Source organism: Megachile rotundata, chromosome 6, assembly GCF_050947335.1.
Source record: "Megachile rotundata isolate GNS110a chromosome 6, iyMegRotu1, whole genome shotgun sequence".
NCBI classification, from domain to species: domain Eukaryota; kingdom Metazoa; phylum Arthropoda; class Insecta; order Hymenoptera; family Megachilidae; genus Megachile; species Megachile rotundata.
In genome coordinates, this window is record NC_134988.1 from 14,954,809 (window position 1) to 14,969,296 (window position 14,488).

Genomic DNA, 14,488 nt, shown 5'->3' on the forward strand with positions numbered 1-14,488 from the left:
ATTTGGTCTTAACCAATTAAAATATAAGTTCTTTCGGAAAACGGACAAATTCGGTTGGTTGAAAGTCAGCCTTTAAATTTCAAGGTTAAACAAGAATCAGTGGAACTGAACCATTTTAATAATGGTGGCGTGTAAATAAGAATGGTGGTCCAAACGAGGGACAGTGCATAAAATTTGTGTATGAACCATTTGTTGCCTTGCCTTTGGAACTAATACAGCTGAATAATGGCTCAGTTTATGAAAAAAGGTAAATATAATTTATGTTGTTTCTCGTTTATTACGCTGGAAACGTATTCCCTCGAATACTGAAACGTGAGAGCGGTCATTGGGTTGTTTTGTTGGCCACACTGTTTGGATCGCCATATTTCTCTGCTTTCCGTTAGATCGGTACAAGGAATAGCGGAATAAAATGTGGTAATGGCGAGTGCGTCTGTTCCGTATATTTGATGTTGTGATAAAGTTGGGCGTACGCGTCCACCTTATCAGTCGTGACAAAGTTTTTCATTCCGAGTATGTTCACTTAATTTTGGTACTTACGCTTAGTTTTTATACAAAGTTAATCAACAACAAAAAGAAAAAAGTGATTGGTGTACTATGTCGGTGATTCATTATCAGAATATGGAAGTACACGACAGATAGTACATGATAATTCTATTATACGAAGAGAATTTACAACTTTGTATATTTCACGATACGTGCATCTGTTTCACCATACCTGATTGTTAATATACAAGAAATAGTTTTTGAACGTGTTATAGCATTACGAATAATCGATACGCGCCCGTACACGTATAACAAGATAATATGAAATCGGAGCGAGCATGAAGGTGACTGTGTGTTTCGATAACGTTAGAGTGGTGGTTCCATGCGGGGATGGAACCCTACTGGTTAAAGATTTAATGCATGAGGCTATTCTAAGGTATAAAAAAGCAACTGGAAAAAATGATAGTGCATTGGCCATAAATAGTTTGTCTTCTCTGACTGGAGGTGGCCTATTGGATCCAGATGATAGGTTATGTGATGTAGCCGATGACAGAGAACAGATTGTTGCTCATTTTGTGAATACCGATGTTGTGCATGTTGGTGGTGATGGAGCAAGTTCAGTTGGAACAAACAGTCCTGACTTTTTCCACTCGGATAGCAAAGAACCATCCTATGCAATTGATACACATTCCTCCATACCTCCCAGTATAAAAAGAGAAAGTACTAAAAGATTGTCGATGCATGCATTGTCGACTAGAGAACCTTGTCTAGCCACATATTCTGCTCAGTCCCTTCCCAGAGAGTCTCGTCGCAGAGAACCACTGGGACAAGATGCCAAAGTATCATTTGATTATGCAAATGCCAATATTGAAACTGGGAATCAGGGAGAGATCAAAGAAATTGTAATAAAGAATGAAGCAGGACCACTGGGGCTTCATGTGGTGCCATGTTATGATTTATTGGGAAACGATCAAGGGCTCAGGGTTGAAGGCATTGAGCCCAATGGCAGAATTGCTAGAGACGGTCAAATTGATCTGCACGATAAGATTATAAAAATAAATGGTCATAATCTGTTACATATACCATTTTCCAAAGTGCAAGACATTTTTCGTACCTGTATGACTGAACCGTGTTTGCAGATTTCTGTTGTAAAGCATAAAAAATTGCGTGAGAAATCATTGCATAAAAGTCATGGGAATACCAGTGGAGAGAAGTCAGAAACTGATGATAATGTTAAAAGACTTCAGTGTAGCAACTATAACTTGTTACAGACTGCTAACACACGTAAGATTGGGCGCATGATAGAAATAGAATTAACTAAAGGTAGCAATGGCCTAGGATTCAGTGTCACAACGCGTGACAATCCTGCAGGAGGTCATTGCCCAATATACATTAAGAATATATTACCAAAAGGTGCTGCTGTTGAAGATGGTAGATTAAGGCCTGGTGACAGACTGCTGGAAGTGAACAATAAAGAAATGACAGGTAAAAGTCAAGCAGAAGTAGTTTCCCTTCTTAGAAGTATTCCACCTGGTGGGAAGGTGAGAATGGTGGTCTCCCGCCAAGAAGAAATCTCATCCAGTATTCCTGACTCTCATTCCCATGTTTCTCCCACAAGTCAAGCTTCAGAAACCACAGACAATTCAAAGTATTGGAACACGTCAACTTCGCCAGTAAAAAAGAACATCGAAATTCAAGATAAAATTAGTACTCATAGTTACGAAAAGTGCTCGTTCAAACCAGTGAAATCTACATCAGAAGACATTGTTCTATCGCCTCGTAAAAATCGGATGATATTAACCTTAGATATACCGGTGCACGATTCGGAGAAAGCAGGATTAGGTGTCAGCGTCAAAGGAAAGACGACCAACACCGACGAAAACACGAACATGGATTTAGGAATTTTCATAAAGAGCGTCCTTCACGGAGGAGCAGCGTCCAGGGACGGGAGATTAAGGACCAATGATCAATTGCTCAACGTAAACGGGGTATCTTTGTTAGGACTGTCAAATTCAGACGCAATGGAAACACTCAGAAGAGCGATGCTCAACACGAACAGTTCGGTAACAGGAGTGATCACCCTGACCATAGCCAGGAGGATATCCTCGTACGACGCGAACGAAAAGAATCTTCCGGAAAATCTGTCTTCTCACTGTAAATTAGAGTCTGCCAACAGCATATACATATCCGACTCCACGAAAAGCAACGAGGGCAGGATAAAGGAAAAGAACAGCCTGAACTCCCAGTCGGACATTCTGGACAACGGAGGCCTCTTATCTTGCGTGACAGCATCTCCATGGAATCCAGTCATCGATCGATTAACGGAACAATACAACAAAAATAGCTTGAGAAACGAGAGTTACTGCATCGCCACCAACAAAACGTGGATAGAACCCGTGAGTAACGTGAAGAAGATCACTATAGGACCAAGGGAGGATCGCGCGGAGCCAATATTGTTAGAGGACTCCAACGATCCGCAGTGCAATGAAGCTAAACGAAACACGGACGACAAAGATAGTCAGTATTCCGGAGATCCGACTTACGACAGTCAGTTGTCGTTAGAGGAATTTAACTCTTCTTCCAATAAGTTTTCCCGTGACGCTTTAGGTAGGCAGAGCATGTCGGAGAAGCGACACGCGGCTCTGGACGCGAAGAACACCGATACCTACAAGAGAAACAAGAAACTACGAGAGGGCCGCGAGAATAAAAACCAAGAACAGGCCAATCAGAAGTCGTCCAATCAATCGACGGATTCAGAGGATCAGACGAGACGAGGATGCAAGGCGGAGAGTTTCGAAAAGAGCAAAAACAAAAACACCGAAGGCAGCACCGCCAGCGAGAATAACATGAAACGATACGAGAAATCCGTAGATCCTGCTCAATCAGAATATATGTACACTATACCTGGCTGTAATAATAAGTTCACCTCACCGAGGAAACACTGGCTCGTGGACGACGTACACGGGGATATAGCTAATAGCAATAACTTTAAGGACGATCGCGAGGGTTTTCCGAACAGTCGGGGCGATGTGAAGCAGGCGTCGTTGAATTCTGCTTTGGACGATCGATACAAACGCTCGAGAAAAAAAGGAGGTATCCGTTCGATGCTACGATTAGGGAAGAATAGAAAATCGCTCAATTTCGGTGATAGCATAGAAGCTCGCCACGAGACTAGCAATTATTGCAGCGGAACGATCAATTATATTGCATAATATTCGAGGGGAATTTAACTTAGATACGAAATACATAAAACGTACTTGTGCATAACATCTAGAAACACACATATTTACACGAGAGGATACACGTTTTTTTTTAACACTCATAGCACGACCACGCGTACACGTACACTCGGGTGCAATGTAGGCTTTCTTCGGATAAGGGTTGGTGTAGGGTTTCGATTTTAGTTCATATAATTTGAAATTTCCTTATTTCTTTAATGATCAAATTTCCAAGTTCTCTAAGTTTTCAGTTTTTTCAAATTTTTTAATTTTAAAGTTCAACTTTAATGTTTCTGAATTTGCAAATATTCTAAAAAAAAGCGAGGTAAGGCCATTTTCCTCTACATCGTCGTATTCCCTAGGGAAGCCTACCATGCTCACTACTGTACATATTAGGTATATATTTACATGTATCATTTGTTCCAAAGTGCCTTATATCGTTGCAAAAGAAAGTAATTAATTCTGTATATATATATTATATAATTTTTTGTATTCGTCCTCAATTCGTACCGATCATGTATATCTATTTTTTAAAATAAAACAATCATGCACTTAATTACGAGTAATGTGTGTAAGTTGAATGACCGATACGTCAATTATTCCGTCGTTACCAATAGAACTCAGAATTCCGTCTCGTTGAATCGTTGCTAAACTTGTCGTTGACACGCGTTCAGACAAAGGAAATGGTATTCGATACGAACAGTGTGCAACGAAGCCCAAAGAGTATTACGGTAGGTAAGTCGATTAAGGGGGCGACGAACTGGTTTATTTCTTCCAGGAAACATAGTACATTCTTTTCTGTTTCAGCGCTTCAATTAACACCAAATCAATTGTTGTACCAGCAGAAGCGTTTCAGAGGGAAAATCAATTTAAAGAAGCCAAAAATATTTTTCAAGAAAGCGGTAGTGAACAAACTTGTAGAACCATTTTTCATTAATCCCAGTGCGGGTAAGAGTCTGGAAGAATTATGCTGGAACAGGATTGAAAAAGAAAAGATTAAGGAACTTGGTCCCTATGACAAGATCTTGGCAAGGGAAGTTCGGAATTGGTTCGATCAGTCGAAAATGATCGCTTGTTTACACGTAAATAGTTTACCCGAGAGAGAAAAATTCGAAGTTAAGGTACCACTGTACAGGGCAAATATGTACTACAAACAGTATGGACCACATATTGTCTTTGAAGCGATAAAAGATTCACCATACGGAGGTATAGCCCCGTTAGTCAGCAAGTGCACGGCGTTCGTATTCAGTCCTGATATAAATGTGCGTGCCTTGCAGAAGATTATAAATAAATGCAAGAAGATGTTTACGTTGGGTAAGTAAAATGGCGGAGATAAGTTCGTGAACTCGTGGATTAAGTTTCGTTGTTATCTGAAAATCGTGTGCCACATTTCACTCTTTAATTAGACAACGATGGCATTTATCGGGACGCATTGTCGATGTTTGGCATGTTAACAGCGACCTTAATAACCGAGTACCTATTTCTATGTGATGATAACACTAGCACGTCAATTGTATCAGTTTACGTTTGTATAGGAGTCTATAATGTGTACTCAGGTCAGAAGGTAATCGATCGGTGCTGTTTTTGTTGCAGGTGGAATACTGGAGGGGCATGTTTTATCGCACGATGATTTCCTGAAGTACGGAGAAATGAACATGACGTCGGTACAATTGGGTCTTGTTCAATTGTTACAAAACGCTGGTGGCGCTAATTTGAATCGTCAACTTACACATCATCAGTCGACATTAGTGACTCGGCTAAAACAGATCGGTACAAACGAAACAACTTCTGCGAACGATACAACCTCTGACAAGAGCGAGTAAATCGGTGCCTGTATGATTAGCAGAAAAACACTTGTATCTATAATTTATTATACGTTCATAATGCACACGATTCTTTATGTAAAGTACAGTTCATTGTCCCGAAATCCTTTCGTCGCGTTAGAAAATAAGAAGAATAGTAAGAAATCGAGGTGTCCGCCTCTTTTATTGCTTTTATTACATCCAATTCCACGAAGGACGGTTCCGCGATAAGGTTAATCGTTGAGCAAGCAGCCTGTGTAACGTATACGTGTTACTTATCAATATCAGCTTTATCGGTTATTAAACTTCGTTATTACATATTAAGCCGTTGACATTTTTCACTAGCAATTTATCTCGATGTCGTGAGACAATTGATAACAGTTCATAAATATCTTGTCGATTTTATTGTGTGCCACGGTAATTCTGTTTATCGACGGTGACTCAATGACAATAGTTGCAACGAGGATGGCACTTGACTCCATTTTCTCCGCATCTGCAGCCTCCAGAGGTGTCTCCTTTCCCCTGCAAGAAAAATAATATGTAAGATCGCTGTAAACGTGGTGCCCGAAATAATCGAGTATCGATTACTCACTCCAGGACCCCAACGTGGACCTCTCGTTACCCAACATATTTCGGTTTTGCACATGGAGCAACGTAACCAATCGCAGCCCCACTTTTTCATCAACACAACAGCACACGTGGGACATGCGAGTGCTTCGCCTCTGTCCACCATTTCTTCGAGCATTTCAGCCGTTCTTCGTGATTCTTGATCCGTTTCCTTCGACAACCTCAACTCCTGCTGATATTGTTTGCAATTTTTACCAGCGTGTATGGCCTACAACAAACATTGACTTAGAACTTAATTTAATATAATTGTAATCATGAAGTGCAATTATTCTGACCTGGCAAGTGAGACAATTGTTTGCACCACACACTGGACAAAGAAAGTTGTTCACGTCATCGTCGTAGATGCACCAACCAGGACAATCTGGCGTTTTACAATGGAACGCATTGTTTCCAGCGTTGTTTTCCGCTTGAGCAATGGATTTTGCGAGATGTTGCTGGTAAACTTCTGGTTCGACGAGCTGAATATGGATTTGATTTGTCACGAATTGTTGTAAATTTTTTTAATATGATCAACTTACTGCTTTGATCTCACGCTCTTGGAGAGTCGACTCACAGGTGTACTCTGAGTCTCTGTAAGGACATTTCACCTCGGCTTCTTCGCAGTATCTAATAGTATTAGCAATACATGACCTAGAAAATATTAATGAATTGTGATCAATCAAGCTGGTTCTAATTTTAAATCTTCATTAACATTTACTGTGACACTTGAAACAGTTCTATCTAGTATTAATTCATCGTAAGACTGTAATTATTAATGATTTTATTTTGGAGTTCAGTTACGCTAATCGAGTTAAATTTATATGAACTTTTATTATTTAGAACTATATGAATCTTATTTATCTGAATTAAATTCGTAGTTGTACCTGCAAAACATATGTAAGCAATCTCTCAATATTACACCTTCGCGTGGACCGTATGTAACGAAGCATACGGGACATTCGATTGGTTCTGAATTCGGTATTACGTCACAGTTTTCCAAAGAGATCAATTCCTCGTATCGTTCCATTCTCACTTCCTCCGGTGTATTCCTCTCCCCCGTCTCCTATTCGCAATTGTTTCATGAATTAAACAAAATGTTCGTATTTGTTTGAATTATACATTCAAATTAATACCTCGGGTTCTTCGACTACTTCGTGATCCTCTTCCACAGTTTGCAATACTTCCGTGAATGTACTCGCATCGTCGTTTATCACATTTTCTGCCTCCTTTGTACCGCTGTCGGTGGGCTCCTCTATCTGTATCACATTTGTCGATCTTAGTTCTGCAAATAAATTCAAGTTCAAATTATCACTCAAATTTTTAAATGAACATTGTTTAAAGGTTGAACATTTAGAAACTAATTCAATATAGTTTACCTGGCGCAACAAGATATAAAAATATCGGTGATCCATCCACCGCCTGTAATTCTTTCAAAGTGGCCTCATCGCGGTCAGCCAGATTTTTACCGACGATCCATCGTTGCACATTAGTCGGTATCTCGAATTCGGTGTGTATCTTCGTCTTCAACTCGGCCACCGTCATCCTGCTCGGCAACTGTTATTATATTTTAGCTTAGTAAGGCATCTAATATCCTATAGTACCGATAGCAAACTAGTATACACGAGCACGTTGATTTGAGTAGCTAGATGGTATTTACCTGAAGAGGTATAGGTCCCTGGTGAGCAAGCTTGTCCTCAATGTACATATTGACTTTAATCAACTGATCTTTGAGACGAGCCGATCGTTGTCGAATCACGGAACAATGGATCTTGAGTCGTGCCAGCTCCTTCGCCAACCCGGCAGCTTGTTGATGATGGCCAGACGCGATTGCAGCTTCTAACTTTCTGAGTAATCGGTTTATGGCCAGCGTATTCATGTTTTTCTCCGCTGAATTGCCGTCTGTAACAAAATCAGGACGTTGATTCAACAGCGGAAACAATAAAATTAGAAGTGGCTCAGACTGTTGTAGATAGATATAATACGTTGAAACATTAATTGTTAAGCAGACAATTAGCTAATTGGCTAAGTTACGTCCTCAGATCGATATTCTGTACTGGGTATAACCAAACGATGACATACGAGTTACATTTCGCTACCACCCTCATTTTCTTATCTCACTGCTGTTTTCAGTAATAACCACATGCGTTCACAATATTTTCCGTTTCCAAATATGACAAGGAAGATTATCAATTTATTTGAAAGACTAGATGAATCTCCATTACCTTCCTCACCACTTTCAACAGTTTCTTCCTTTTCCTTCGATTTTTGTTCGGCAACCACCACAGGTGCAACGATCGTTTCATTGGTATCATCGGGTTTCGTAACCCTCGTCGAACGTTGCTTGGGTAAAAGCGGAACATGAGCATTGGCATAAAGCGATTGCTCCATCACGTTCGCGTAAGTGTTCTCGTTGCTGCAAGCGGTTCTCGTTGTTTTCGTAGCCTCGATTTCGGCGAAGTCCCGTGGCCGTATCAGTTGAAACGTATTTTTCACCAGTCCCGAACCACCCATGTTCTTCCCTGACGTTTTGTAGACGACATTCTCCTGTTTCCATCCAGAGGTGGACGGTTGTTCTGCGGATGGTTGATTCAATCTTCGCAGATTTCCACTGGTTTGCACGGAACACGACACCTTTTGCTTTTCCAGCTCGTAATCGTTTTGCAGCGCGATGTTTTCGACTTTCGTTACTGCTGAAACGAAATAGGTGGGTTTATCCTGGCTACCTATTTCTTTCTTCTCGTTGGTATTACGCATCGCGATTTTACCGGGCTTCGAACGCTTCGGTAACGAGTGTTTCATTTCTTTCAACATCTCCTTTAAATCCGTTGTAATTGGATCCTCGACGGTGTTCAGAATCGGCGATCTCATCTTGTCCGATTTCGATTTCACGTTCGTAGTCGAACGAGCGTCCTCCACGAGTATCGACTTTTCCTGCTGCACGGACGTCTTTGTCTTGGCGTCCTTTTCCGCCTCCACCAGGATATCGAGCACTTTAGTTACCTTACTTGATATTCCGGCTTCCTCCTCGTGAACTTTGCCCCGTTGATTAGTGGATGTCGTGTTCGTCTGGTCCAAACGACGATCGATGAATTTCAACTCTTTCATACGTAACTGCTTATCGATTTCCTCGAAAATATCCGAGAACTCTTTCTGCACACCGTCCAATCGTTGTTTGTCAGGTTTCCTGGGTTCCTCGGCGATGTTCAAAGGCTCCTTGTTTTCCACAGAACCACGGGACAACAGGTACCTCCTCGGATCCGCGTTGCTCGTTTTAGCTTCCTTTTCTTTCTTCTCATTGATCAGTTGCCTGGATCTAATTTTTTCTTCTATTAAAGCCGCCGCGTTATCCTTTTGAACAATTGCGGGGTCATTCAACCGATTCGCGGCGAGTTGGCTCTGCAGGAACGATATTCTATTGAAAGTCTCGTTGGCCAGTCGATCGTTTTGTTCCTTGTCCAAAGCGACTTTACCGCCAGCAGCCTCTGTTTTGTTTCTCCCTGATTTTTGTTGCGGGGGGAAGTATCTCGAGATGTCTTTTTCGACACGAGTACCTTGGCCAGTAGTCAATGGTTGAGCGGAGAACCTCGAATGTTCCTTCCAATCGATAGGCTGATCGAACGACCTCGTATTTCTGACCACGTCCCGCTCGAACTTCGGCGGCGGTTGATCTCTGTTGCTCTTGGCGAAGAAGTTCGCGTTGACCGTGACCTTGGTGATGTTGCTAATGGCGTTGAATTTGGAGATCAAGGCCCGGGTGCCTCGCCTAGGCGACGAGGTTTCCATGGCGGACGCGACGATGTCTTGGACCAGCTCCTCGTTCATCTCGTTCCTCTTCTCGAACGCGTCGACTAACCTCGAGGACTTCAACAGCATCGAGGCTCTCGCGCGAGCTTGTTCTTCCTGAACAATGGCAGCAGCTTCCTTGTCGAGCTCGCTGATATTCGTCAAAATCGACAGGCCCGACTTCCTCTTCGCCTCCCTCTTCCGCTCGTCCGCTTGTCCGCCTCGATGGAAGAAGTTCAATCTCGACAGGGAGGCGTCCACCGAGTAGCTCGTGGAAGCAGTCGTGTTCGAGGCAGCGCATTCTTCTTTTATTTCGACCGTCGAGGTTGTAGGCCCTCGGAGAACATCGCCCCTTCTGGACGGTCCGGAATCCCGAGAATGTTCGAAGACGCTTCGTTTGTACCAAGGTCGTGGCATGGCTGTGCTCAGAGTTCCAACGGTATGGGTCGTCGACGGGCTGTCCCGAGGAATGGCAGTGTCTAACGAGTTCGAGCTCGTGTCTTTCGTGTTCTTCTCTTTCGCGCTCCGTTTAATCTCTTTCTTCGGCAGCAGAACTCCACCCTGAAGTACCAGCGTGTCGTTGCTGAGAGTCTGCACGTCCTCGCTGTCCGCTCGCGTTTCTACGTCCATTCCGCCATCGGTGAGATCGGTTTCGCGCTTCTCCGCAGGCGAATTACCGTCGACCAGCTTCTCGGGCGGTTTGGGCGCGCGTCGTTTCCGCCTGCTGCTGTTCCTCGGTGTTTCCCGTGCATCTACCTCCGTTACCTTGGCCGAGATTACCGGAGGATTAGGCGCTCGTCGCTTTCCCTTCACGTGCACCCTCCTGCGAACCGAGCCCGCGTTGCAGCTGGCTCTCCGGTCGTCCAACCTCTTCAACGACTCGACCAGTCGACGATCCGGGAACGATAGATTTCCGCAAGAATTGAACGTGGTCGACGGCTGCAGGGAATATCTGGCGGTGATGTCCCTTCTGTTGGTGGGCAACGTGCACGCCACGTCCGAGAGCTCGTTCTCTTTGTTGCCAACCGTAACTTTCGATGCTCCAGCAGCGAACGGGCCTACCTCCGCTGCTTGTTCCAGAATATCCAACGACAGTCGGTCGCATCTGCCAAGGGTTCCGGTGCGGAAGGCGAAACTACGCACGGTGGTAGTGCTGTAGAACGTGTCTACGCTCTCCACGCTCGACGAGATGCTTTGCTGTCTCCCGTTGTCATCGCCGTTCAACTTGTCGATCGTCTTCCGTCGTTTGTCCACGCTGGACTCGCGATTACCGGACCGTTTGAACCACTTGAACAAGGAGAATCTGGGTGTTCCGCGTCCCTCGTGAACCGTGGGCGCTTCTTGCTCTACGGACGCTTCCGTCGCGACGACATCCGACGTTCTTCCTTCCCGGTCGCTGATCCGTACGCCATTGGGGAATGTGTTCGCCTCGATGCTGCATGCGGCTCGCTGTACCATTCTTACTCACCGCATATCCCTCTCGCAGCCAGCTACGGCCTCCCTCTCCCCGTTCCTCATCCACTGGTCCGCATAGTTCTTTATTTAGATTCACTCGAATGTGGTTTTAACTTCCTTCCAGTTCGTCTATAGGTAAAGGCAAACTCGTGAAACCTTCGAAGAATCTTGCGGTATTCACACGCGCTCGACCATCCGACCGCCACGCTCTCAGCTACTCGGCTTCCTCAGTTTTCGCCCGTTTCTTCGACGCGTTACTCGCCTTTCCTTCTCCTCTATTCACCTGTCTAACCGTGCCACTCTACCGTACACAGGGCACTCTCCTTTAGTTTCCCGATGTTTAGGCGGTTCCAGCACCGAGGCAGGAAATTCAACAGACAACGAGAACGGCTGCCGGGTACGGGCGCAAACTTCTGCGGAACATCGTGTTCCGATCGAGTTACGCGTTTCCCCGGCGTGTACGTGCGAAGAATGTATCGCGGAACGGTAAATCGACTGACGAATTTCGCTGCGAAACCCGACGGGGACGCTGCCTAACACACGACAAAGATACTCTTCGGTTCGCTATTAATAGACCTGCCTTCCTCCTGCCGTGGGTTATTTTCACGTCTACTCTTGCTGTCTGCGCCGCGCTGTCCGAAATCAAAACAGAGAAATACGGCCGGCGTGGAGGTACCTACGTACGCGCGCGCCTTTTCAACCGCGAACATCCGCGTCGCGTTGATGAATATTCCTATCCACTATTCGCTGCAACTAGTTTGCTTAGGTGATTACTGAATCGAATATTCCGTATCGTGACTACTGTTATAATCACCGCCGTATGCTCATTCGGAGAGGGTTAAGTCTCAGATTCCTGTTGTCCAAACTCACTTGTGGTTGCTTGGTTCTAACATTGTTTATGGCGATGGAAGAGTATTTCTTACTAATTAATGTCTCTTTGCTTACTTCGATCACTTTTGATAGGATATTGAGTGGAGATTCAGATCTCTATTGTATGTGGTTTAGGTTCAGTTTGCTATATCTAGTTCTGTTATGTATTCTACATCATCACTATTATGATTCTTATATTAGATCCAAAGAATCGTTACAGATATTACAGACATGAAACCAGGGTACTCCGAATCCCAGTATGATAAAAGAGCACATACGTAAAATGAACGAACCAAGCGACAGTTAATGTAAATTAGGGTTTATTGTACAGTTTATCATAACTTCTAAATATAAATCGACTATGTTGCGAGATAACTATAAATCACGAATGACGCGCATACTTAATATACTATGCACCAGGCTTATGTACAAACAGCTTAGAGTGTCCGATTTACATCGTTGAAGAGATTTGTACGTTATATGCAAACTCTACTCGCCTACGGTGTTATTTTGGGATTTGACTAATCCCGTGAGAGGGCATGAACCAGTCAAGCGATGACCAACGTTTCGTTTCGAATTAGTCCACGATAAATGTCGTTTGCTTTTTGAGAAATATCCAAGACCTATATCATATGATAGATGACGTCATAACTTGAAGAGGTGTTGCCACGTGTTTCTGATTCGTCAGATTTTTTATTCTGGATCCACTGAAAATATTTTCCATTCGCTATAAATAAATAAGAACCGGGACTCAATAGAGGAGTGTAACGTCGCCCATTTTCCTTTGAGAACTTTTATTCTTTATTGTTCCTATTCGGTCCAGTTAAGGAAATTGACCTCATAAAATGAAACAGCGGCTATTTCAGTTCGTGACAAAAGAAGAGGGATACAAAGTTTCCAAGTAATCCGGTTATGTACCAACAAGGAACATTATAATTATTAGTACAAGCCTTAGCGGACAAAGGCGTAAGCAGGTAGCGACAATTTTCCGCCGTCTTCTTCGGTTCGGTTTCTCGCTAACAGGATCAACCCTACGGATAAGAAGTTTCTGTTTGGTCGAGAACGTGACTACCTCTCTCGTGGTTGTGTACACGCCATTAACGAAATTTTTCGGTGATAACCCGGCGCTTGCGGTGCCGCTCGCGACTGTTTGGAAATTAACCAAGCGAGTATTTTTAATTACATTTACTCGAGGAAGAAAGGCATCAACGAGAGAGAGGCGGTCTTTAAACGCTCCGCCTAAGTACGTTTGCTCAAGAGTTCCAGCGACGTCGGGTATCTCGAAAGCCAAAGCAGCTTCTCTGAGAGCCGAGAGCGAGTCCCGTGGTGGAACGCATTCGCGCGTATTTACGTTGGCTTGCACAGAACGGTGGCGATGCACAATGCCGTGGTGCCGTTTCTAAAAAAGATTCGTCCGTGTAAAGAGGCGACGAGCCATGGAAACGCCAACTGTTTCTATATTTTGTTTAATTACTCGACAACATTCAGAGTCGCCCACTAACGTCGTCGGTCGGGTTACTACCCTTGGGGTACGTTTACCGTTCTCCGTTAGAAGGTTTCGTTTAAACGAACCACGAGATAGGTGGGTATCTTTTTCTTTTTTCCCCTGGTACCGCCTCAAAAGGTAGCCACCGTTAAACAACTCCGTGTACACCGGGGCCGGCATTATCCGGGCGCGTTCGCGTTAGCATCTTCACGGCGCTTTTTAAATCTTCGGACTCCCAATTTTAGCTCCACGCATGCTTTCCTGAGGTTAACACGACACTGCATTTACTCGTTTGTATACGGGGAAATATCCTTTTGATGTACGACGAATTTAAATATATATATTGTCGCCTTCTACCATTTTATTATTTTATTACAGTTTAGCAAATGTACATTAATTGTTGGCAACACGTATTAATAATTATATTTAATTTGAACTTCTGTAGAGTAACCAGAATCTCCATTATTCTCAGAACGGTTAAACCAACTGTTTCCTTTACGTCCATTCCGCCTGCTATAACATCGAGTATAGCATCTTCCTGGTACTATTTCGTCCCTCTGATCGTAACTGTCCCACAGAGAAATTATCATCGGTTCTCGATTTCGTTCGATTATAACGAGCAGTCAGACGGCGAGCATCGAGCGACGTCGCCAAATAAAGTCTCCGAAAGGGCGTCCTCGAGTGTCCCGCACCGCGGAACGTCGCCATAAGCGACTCGTACGTCTGTATATACGTTCACGTTCGAACGGCACGATCGTGTTGGTGTTTGCGTGGTCTTAGCTCAC

The 14,488-nt window shown here is 43.8% G+C and overlaps 3 protein-coding genes across 5 annotated transcripts; 2 read left to right on the plus strand and 1 right to left on the minus strand.

The window, feature by feature from the left end:
• Positions 1-86: 86 nt before the first annotated feature.
• LOC100874937 (mitochondrial ribosomal protein L10) lies at positions 87-5,594 on the plus strand. Of its 2 annotated transcripts, none has more exons than XM_012287631.2 (3): positions 87-247; positions 4,509-5,015; positions 5,295-5,594. In XM_012287631.2, exons 1-3 carry the CDS (start codon positions 226-228, stop codon positions 5,522-5,524), a joined length of 759 nt encoding a protein of 252 aa, XP_012143021.1. In that variant the 5' UTR covers positions 87-225; the 3' UTR covers positions 5,525-5,594. The 2 variants fall into 2 exon arrangements, with proteins under 2 accessions (XP_012143021.1, XP_012143020.1); XM_012287630.2 differs by lacking the exon at positions 87-247 and adding an exon at positions 4,234-4,436.
• On the plus strand, positions 296-4,257 carry LOC105662739 (partitioning defective 3 homolog). 2 transcript variants are annotated; one of them, XM_012287629.2, is made up of 2 exons: positions 296-3,000; positions 3,091-4,257. In XM_012287629.2, the coding sequence occupies exons 1-2, from the start codon at positions 822-824 to the stop codon at positions 3,693-3,695; spliced, it is 2,784 nt and encodes a 927-aa protein (XP_012143019.1). In that variant the 5' UTR covers positions 296-821; the 3' UTR covers positions 3,696-4,257. The 2 variants fall into 2 exon arrangements, with proteins under 2 accessions (XP_012143019.1, XP_012143018.1); XM_012287628.2 differs by having other exon boundaries at positions 298-4,257.
• Positions 5,595-5,658: 64 nt separating the features above from the next.
• On the minus strand, positions 5,659-11,890 carry LOC100878261 (uncharacterized). Its single transcript, XM_003704211.3, has 9 exons — positions 8,332-11,890; positions 7,767-8,008; positions 7,486-7,663; positions 7,243-7,391; positions 6,994-7,172; positions 6,649-6,760; positions 6,406-6,588; positions 6,096-6,338; positions 5,659-6,025 (listed from the first exon to the last, which is right to left on the minus strand). Exons 1-9 carry the CDS (start codon positions 11,348-11,350, stop codon positions 5,945-5,947), a joined length of 4,386 nt encoding a protein of 1,461 aa, XP_003704259.1. The 5' UTR covers positions 11,351-11,890; the 3' UTR covers positions 5,659-5,944.
• Between the last annotated feature and the right edge of the window lie 2,598 nt (positions 11,891-14,488).

What these genes read in the sequence shown, in the direction of transcription:
- LOC105662739 (XM_012287628.2), top strand. Translation starts at nt 822, where the DNA reads ATGAAGGTGACTGTGTGTTTCGATAACGTTAGAGTGGTGGTTCCATGC.
- LOC100874937 (XM_012287630.2), top strand. Translation starts at nt 4,385, where the DNA reads ATGGTATTCGATACGAACAGTGTGCAACGAAGCCCAAAGAGTATTACG. An exon ending in CCCAAAGAGTATTACGGTAG is followed by an intron (nt 4,437 to 4,508) that starts GTAAGTCGATTA and finishes TTTCTGTTTCAG; the next exon opens with CGCTTCAATTAACACCAAAT. An exon ending in CAAGAAGATGTTTACGTTGG is followed by an intron (nt 5,016 to 5,294) that starts GTAAGTAAAATG and finishes TTTTTGTTGCAG; the next exon opens with GTGGAATACTGGAGGGGCAT.
- LOC100878261 (XM_003704211.3), bottom strand. Translation starts at nt 11,350, where the DNA reads ATGGTACAGCGAGCCGCATGCAGCATCGAGGCGAACACATTCCCCAAT. An exon ending in AGGGACCTATACCTCTTCAG is followed by an intron (nt 7,664 to 7,766) that starts GTAAATACCATC and finishes ATATAATAACAG; the next exon opens with TTGCCGAGCAGGATGACGGT. An exon ending in ACAATTGTCTCACTTGCCAG is followed by an intron (nt 6,339 to 6,405) that starts GTCAGAATAATT and finishes TGTTTGTTGTAG; the next exon opens with GCCATACACGCTGGTAAAAA.